This window comes from Ascaphus truei, chromosome 4 (genome assembly GCF_040206685.1).
Source record: "Ascaphus truei isolate aAscTru1 chromosome 4, aAscTru1.hap1, whole genome shotgun sequence".
NCBI classification, from domain to species: domain Eukaryota; kingdom Metazoa; phylum Chordata; class Amphibia; order Anura; family Ascaphidae; genus Ascaphus; species Ascaphus truei.
Window position 1 is genome coordinate 105,440,650 of NC_134486.1, and position 8,373 is coordinate 105,449,022.

General features: G+C 43.1%; 1 protein-coding gene across 1 annotated transcript; it reads left to right on the forward strand.

Annotated features, from left to right (window-relative positions):
- The first annotated feature begins 220 nt into the window (after window positions 1-220).
- Window positions 221-4,602, forward strand: LOC142492279 (uncharacterized). The gene is made up of 4 exons (XM_075594950.1): window positions 221-328; window positions 1,185-1,238; window positions 2,891-3,568; window positions 4,474-4,602. The coding sequence occupies exons 3-4, from the start codon at window positions 2,909-2,911 to the stop codon at window positions 4,600-4,602; spliced, it is 789 nt and encodes a 262-aa protein (XP_075451065.1). The 5' UTR covers window positions 221-328; window positions 1,185-1,238; window positions 2,891-2,908.
- The last annotated feature ends 3,771 nt before the right edge of the window (window positions 4,603-8,373 follow it).

The window sequence follows — 8,373 nt, forward strand, 5'->3', positions numbered from 1 at the left end:
AAAGAAACACCCCAACAATCCCATTATTTTATTGGAGTAAAAGAAAAAAATCCAAAATTGAGAAACACCCTGCCTTTGATTAAAGCAAACAATTTAACAAAAAGGCATTGAATCCTAAATACTTAATTACAAGTGTTTGGAAAGGGATCCCATTGGTTCCTGAAAGGACTTGTCAATGATTGAATGGCTTCACTTTGTGTATATAAGCAGCACCATCAGGCATAGCTGGTAGACCTGTTCCAGCCTAGATCTCCATCCCTACAGCAGAATATAACTAGAAGATCAATCATGCCTGGCTCAAAGGGTGGTGGATGCAAAGATTCTGACCGTAAGTAATTCTTTATGATAGTGAATAGGGTTACATGGAATTTACTAGTTGGTGCATCTGGTATACATGCAAAAGGCTGGACTGACTGGCAAAGAGATGTTCATAGCTGTACCTACAGTAGTTATTGCAAAGATATTGATTCTATTGGAAATTAAACAACTGTGGAAAGAGGATAGTTGTAATCTGTGCATAGTTCTTTATGGTGTTGCTGTTCTATTTAGCAGGGAGATGCTTAAAGATCATTTGAAAGTCAAGTAAACTGTTCTCAATGAATTATCATAAAGAGACTTTTTTCCTGAAATGGAAACTGTAAGTACAAGATGAACTGATTTTTTTTGCAGAAAATCATAGCTGCCAAGATTATTGTGAATAAATTAAAATTGGTTATTTAAAAAGAACCCAAGGAAATGTATAAATGTGTCTTGGTGAACAAAAAAAAGATAATTTTTTTTGCTTGCATCACATATATGAAACATGTCAACCAAGGCATTATGTCTACATTTGAAGCAGATTGTTAAAATGTTGAGATGTTAATGCAACTCAGAACTGCAGGGTGTTTGGAAGTAAGGAAAAGGAAAACATGAGGGGTAGAAACACTGAATTGCGAAAAGTAGCTTCTTCTTTTACTCTCCTCAAATCCCTCACTAATATGCACTCACCCTGACACATGGATGCATGACCTTTTCTATTGTTAACTTAATAAAAATGTACCCCATTCATCTACAGTAGGTTTTCAAAGCTTTTGTATGATTCGCCATTAGCTATTAGAAATTCAAGTTGTGTTTATGAGGTCCATAAAAACCATACAGGATTTGAATTTATCTGTCTCAGTGATATTCATTCTCTCTCATTTCAGCCTGTGCACCAGCTAAATCATGCAAGGACGCATGCCCTGCCCCAAAATGCCCAGGTAGGAAATTTTGCATGGTCAATCACATGTTAATCCAGTTGTTTACGGGAGGGTCTTTAACTCATTGTGCAGCAATATGCACAGTCACATTGCTTGGGGTATTTTCTCTTTACAGTACTAATAAATTATAAAACAATGCATTAATACATGTATTTTATTACTATAAGGGAAACAGCAGTCATTTTAAACAGGAGCATAAAATGGACAGGAAAGAATGACTGTAGAGACCATGATGATGTGTGTTATGGATAAAGTTGATTAAGGAAAAAACTGCTCATTTGAACCAGCAATCTCCTTCACATCACTGCCTTCTCCTTGTCTGTAATTGTACAAGAGGGGTTTGCCTTTTTCCAAAATGGCTCTTTTCTAAAACTGAAATAGCAATAGATTTCACAATAACTTATATACAATAAGGGTGGGCACCCACACTGGTGTTTTAGTTTTTGTTCTAAAACTTTAAAACAAAATTGTTTTTAAGAGATGGGCAAAACTGGGAGTATGAAATCAGAGTAAGATCTGTAGAATGATTGGCCTAGATTATTATGATACTGTTTAGATGGAGATACATGGAAAATATATTGTAATATTGTGAAATCCTTTTTTAACCAATCCAGTCTTGATTAAAGAGTGGCAAAACTGGGTGTGTGAAATCAGAAACTACCAGAATTTTACATTTCAAAACAAAATAGAAAACTAAAACCAAATCCCTTCAGATTTTTCAAACCTACAGTAGACCTAAAAATGATTTAGAACCAAACCCAGAAAACCAGACAAAGAGCCATCTGTACTGTGGGGTTACCAGTGGAGTTGAAAACTAATGGTGTCCCTTGCCATTTTTAAATTACGGGTATCAGTTATATTATTATAGTTTCGTAATCATTATTATAATTGTATACTTATTTGAAGCATATTTTCATTTTGTTGTGCTATATATGTTTTTCCCTGCTTATTTTGAAATCTGTTCATAATTTGGCGAAAATATAAAACCAAAAACATATAGATTGTAGGCAGAACTAGAAGCAAAACACAAAATGTATTATAACCAAAACCACATTCAAAACCAATTTTTATTAAGCCTGTTAATGATTGTCATCATACCTTCTAACTATCTTCACATCAGTAGTATGATCATAATACAGTCCTGAATTCGATGTCACTTTGCTTGATCAGAGTAAGACCTATAGAAATATTGGCCTACATTATTATCATACTGTTAAGATGAAGATACATGGAAAATATGCCCAATTGATGTCAACTTCCATAGACTAAGTTCTTAAGATTTGGGGAGTTTAGAGTCAGAAGGCAATTTTAAAGGAAAACTACGTATTTACACCGGTGAAACTTAATAGACATTTATGGGTCCCCTGATACTAGAAATCAGTGAGACCGACTTCAAATGATACTGACTATGAATAAATCAGACCTGACAGATCTGTGAAAATTTCCAGTACATCAGAGTTTAATATTTTCTGTGCGCTTCTGTGTCCCTCCTTTTAGTGTCAAATTAATAAAAGTCCCTCAATGTGGGGGATTTATTGTTTTAAATAACCTGTCTTTGTATGATCTGATTTTTTTTACTGCCATTCCCTTCATTAAAAAGTAATCAATGTATCTCAGCCATTCCTTCAAATTTTACCTCTATTTCTCATCAGAACCTTGCCATCAAGGTCATGGAGGTAGCAGCGGTGGAGGTGGTGGAGGTGGAGGTCACGGAGGTGGAGGTCACGGAGGTCAAAGCAGTGGAGGTCATGGAGGTGGAGGTGACGGTGGTGGAGGTCACAAGTGTCAAAGCAGTGGAGGTCACGGAGGTCAAAGCGGTGGAGGTGATGGAGGTCACGGAGGTGGAGGTCACGGAGGTGGAGGTCAAAGCAGTGGAGGTCATGGAGGTGGAGGTGACGGAGGTGGAGGTCACGGGTGTCAAAGCAGTGGAGGTCACGGAGGTCAAAGCGGTGGAGGTGATGGAGGTCAAAGCAGTGGAGGTCATGGAGGAGGAGGTCACGGAGGTGGAGGTGATGGAGGCGGAGGTCATGGGTGTAAAAGCAGCGGCGGTCATGGAGGTGGAGGTGACGGAGGCGGAGGTGGAGGTCACGGAGGTCATGGGTGTAAAAGCAGCGGAGGTGGTGGAGGTGACGGAGGCGGAGGTGGAGGTCACGGAGGTCATGGGTGTAAAAGCAGTGGAGGTGGTGGAGGTGGAGGTGACGGAGGCGGAGGTGGTGGTCACGGAGGTCATGGGTGTAAAAGCAGTGGAGGTGGGGGTGATGGAGGTGGAGGTGGAGGTCACGGAGGTCATGGGTGTAAAAGCAGTGGTGGTCATGGAGGTGGAGGTGGAGGTGGAGGTGGAGGTGGTGATGGAGGCGGAGGTGGAGGTCACGGAGGTGGATGTGGAGTCAAGAAGTAATCCCTTTGAATCCATATTAAGTGTGCTGACCGAAAGGATTTTCTCTATCATTCTGTTAACTCTCTTTACATTACTTCTTAAGAGATCAGCAATTACAAACCCCTTTAAAATGTCTGGTTACACATTAAAATAAACTTATGAAACCATTTGCTGTCTGATTTGTGCTGTAGATTTTTTTAAATGTATATTTTCACTTACAGTTTTTAAAGGAAAGGTATAGTAGAGCCAGTAGCACTGCAGAGAATGCGATGTTACTACAAGATATAGCAAATGGAAATATTACTGTATGCTCATTTGCATGTCCGGTACACGAGGAAATCTGTGAAACAGAACTAGGGAGGCAGAGAGTGATGAGAACAACTGGTTCTATGCTCAGCCGACGAGTTAATGAAACTGGAGGGTATATGTAGGTACGAGGAACCAATGGCCGAGTAGCAAGGTGGGGGTGTGTGAATGGGCCAGGCTGAGACAGGGATAGGTCTAAATGAGTTCCTGGAGGAGGAGCTATAAATCCTAGAAGAATTGGTGAATTGTATTGTGGCATTGGAAAAGCGTACTGTGTCTTTAAAAGGTTGGTGCGCCCCTGTGTGGCCGCGCCTCCGTGTGGCAGCGCTTGTGGATGCGTGCGCGGTCCCACGCCCTGATCCCAGGGCAGAAGAGGAGACCTGACGTGCGCGCGCGCGCGTATGAGAGGAACGGAGCTCGGCGCCATGAGGGAGACATCCATGTGAGCCGCGGGAGCCCCAGACAGAGCCGCGGGTGAGTGAGGAGCACGCCGTGGGCGGCGTGACTCCTGCCTCCTTACAACCACAAAGATGTTTGAATCCCTTTTCCCAGAAAAAAGCCTACTTACAAGATAGCAGGCTTGTAAATTCGGTGGATCGAATCTGTGCTTGCTTCAAGGCGTTCTTACACCAGAGCCCTCATGATGTATTTCCAGTCTTCTGTCCCGAAACCCTCCGTTGACAAACAAACCACAGATCATCCATCCGATATGAATGAGAGAAAAGACCAAATGGTGCAATATTGCTACAAAGAATACTTTTACTCACACACAATTAAAACTCTGGTAGGACACACTTACAATGTATCTTGCCTTTAAAAATAACACTATTATGCCGTCCGCTACATGAGACAATACCCGACCGGCTGAAGCAGCGCTGGATCGGCGTCCTCCTTCTCCGCTCGTGGCCACGGGCGTTCGGACGCTTCCCAATGATGTCACTGCTCCTCTCCGGTGTAGTCTCACGCAGTAGATGGAAAATCTCTTAGGCTCCGCCCTACGCGTTTCATAACCGCCCGGTTACTTCTTCAGGGGCTTTGGAGCCATACTCTATTGCTTCCCCTTATATACCTCCTTAATTGACTATTAACCCTTTCCTTGCTGGGCTAAGTTGATTCTTAGTCTAATTGACAGTGTGTACTATATCTTTGATTATAGACATGCACAAGGGTCATACACTGACAATATTGCGTGCAATATTGTAATATTTCCATTTGCTATATGCTTTGCTGTGGAGGGGTTTTGTCACATTTTTTACCCACCATAACTTAACTAAGTATGGTAAAACCTATCCCTTGCTTCATTTTTGCATAGCCAGTATAACCAACCCCACACTGATGAGACCCATTAAGGTTGAAACACTCTGTCTGTGGGTGGGTTTGCTGGCTGTGCATCTTAACCCTGGCTCTCCTCAAAGCTGTGACGATGCAGCAAGCTTAAGCCTATAGGGAACCATGTTTATGGTTTTGAAGCAAAAGGTGGCACTGTGTGCTCATTTGCATGTCATTTCCCAGAATCCATTGCTGCAGTGGAAGTGCTGTGTGCTGGGTGATAATGGTGAAAGGCAGGGTTGCAGACCTGTCTAAGACATGTAAATAAGCATACAGTAATATTTCCATTTGCTATGTATGTATTTATGTATGTATGTATATATGTGTGAGTGTGTAAATGTTTATAAGTGTCAATTGGTGCTACTGGGAGTGGCTAAATGTATACAACAAAAAATAAAGAAGCCCAAAGCTTCATCCAATATGACAAAAATATACAGTGAAATACCTATATACCTCTTGAATAAAGGGTTGTTTAGTTCAACCCTTTGACCAAAGCATTTTAAGACTTCAAGGCATGACCATATATTGCAGGTCCTATCACTAACTGATTACAATTCTTATTTACCTCTATAGTTAGAGGAAGATTGATTGCATTGGATCTGTCCCAACCAGCTGCATGAAAAAAGAACTGCTTACTTGAAAAGTGGGGAGGGGGGAGGGGCGAACTTAAACCCTGAGAGGGAGGAGCCACTAACCTCCAAAACAGCTGAGACCAGCTTGATAAAGTTAATAAACACACAGATACACAGCAAGCTCTAAGAAACCTCCCAAATTACCACATTATATATATATATATATATATATATATATATATATATATATATATGTGTATATATATATGTGTATATATATATATGTATATAAGTCAATACTGTTGCGGCGCATCTGAGTCTAACACATCGCCGGTTTTTCCCTGGCTTTTTCCTGGAATGCGACGTACTTCACCTGGAGCATTCATTTTGCGTTCTCAGCCACGGGTCATGCGCGGTTGACGCGCGGTTGATGCGTTTATTGAGAATGGTTCGGATTTAATAGGTTCCAATTCTTCGCGTGTCCGCCAGATGGCAGATATTCATGAATTGTAATATGCATGCCCTTCAGTCGACTTGCAGGTGTTTCGTTTAAAAAAGATACCACATTGTGCTATTGTAACTTGGCCTTGAGACTGAAGGAAGAGGTTGCAAAAATGTATCAATTTAGGCTTTTCATATTAAAGAAAGACAAAGACCAGTTTCGGTTACAGTATTCTCCAGAGACCCTCCGCCCGCCATGAGTGTTCAAGTGCAGCCCGTTTTCCAAAAACCCAACAGAAGTTACGCGTATTTGATATGGGCCGCGATTAATGCAACAGATGATAAGATGGCAACAGTTGTTCAAATGTACACTGGCGACACACTTTATTCGAGCTCGGCTAGTCCCACGAATTCGGGTATACCCGGGTATTGAGGTTTGTGACTGTTTTCTGCCCGAGTGCATTGAGTTATTTTCCAGGCAGGGATTGAAGCATTTTATTCCCGCTGGCTGCAATACTGCACAGTATATATATATATACTGCATTACAATTCATGAATTTATGCCATCTGGTAGACACGCGAAGCATTGCAGCCTATTAAATCCTAATCATTATCATTTAACAGATCAGCCGCCCATCAGCCAGGCATGAACCCAGGCTGGGAAGGCAAATGCAACGGGGCTTGTCAGAGGTGAGGAGCGGAGCATTCCAGGTATCTGCCAGGTACATACTGGGTATTTGCTGGAATAAAGTGTGTCGCAGCAGTATCAGTATTTTATCGAAAACTATGACTTTTACAAATTTTCGCCAGCTCCTCATACATGGAAGCGTGCAATAAGGAAAAGGTTATGTAGCGATCCCTGTTTTTATCGTATTGAGCCACAATTTGTTGGAGGGTATTGGTGTGTATCACCGGCTTTTTCCTGTATCTATGATCATGATGACGGCAAAAGGCGAAGGGTTGTGTTAAAACCAACTAAGAAACGACAGTCGCTGCCAAGCAATGCACCAGCACTGGTTTCCCTGATGAAGAGACCTAGCTGTCTCGAAACGCGTTGGATAATAGAACTCTAGCTGCTCTGAGAACTTTTTGGACTCTTGGACTATATAACATCCTCCTGCGGGCCATAACGCTGTCCGGAAGGGCTACGACGCGCTGACGCTCCCGAGTGACGTCACCAACACGGAAGTACCGGACGGAGTGAAGGACAGCGTGGTTTGTGTTGCTGCAAAGATTGCCCTATCTGAGGACACTGCGTGTATTGTGAGCCCTGCTGAACTGCTATCTACAACAGGAGCTGGTTACCAGTCAAGACCCAGTCTGGGTGCAAGTGATCGTGACGCCAGGAGTGGTGTGTCTGCACACTGAAGACTTCTCCACTGTCGTCCCGAGTGGTGTATGGGTAACAATAACCCTCCAATGCCTGTTTTTCTTATTTAAATTTACGCCTAATACTCACCTTTATTTGTATCACATTATATATTTTAATGCACTATGAGCGTTGTGCGATGTGTCTTCTTTTTATTCGTGTTAAAACCAACTGTAACCCCGGTCTCTTTTCAGCCCCAGAGACCCCCCATGTAGCGCTCCGAGGCTCTGCGGCATACCCAGCTAGCGGGGTCCGCCATGACAGGTTGAGCGAGCGTGCACATTGGTCGCGCAGGCACAGTAAGGGTAGCGCACGCGGTCCCAATGCTAAAGACGTCCTGAGTGGACTACAATTCCCAGCAGCCTCTGGGGATTGCCCTTTCACCCACATCACGTGCAGCCAGCCAGCAAATAGGGTTTTGCAGCTTCTCCTGTGGAGGAAGGCTACAATGTTGCGGGGACCATGTTTGGCAGTTGAAGCTGGGAGCAGGAAGGGGAAGGAAGGGTGTAGGGAGCAAGTGGCTCCTACACCAGGTAAGGTTCCCAAGATCCCAGGCAGGCACCAATCCCCACCAGGGTAGGGGGTAGGTACTGAGGGATGGCCCCTAGGTTTGGGACCCTGCCCTTAGGTGTGAATGTGCAGTCTTGTCAGTGTCATGGCTGGTAGTGCTGTGAGCGCTGACAAGTAGGCACATTGTGTGTGTGCAGTGCAGTGTAGCTGCAGGTACCGGTTGAGTGCAGT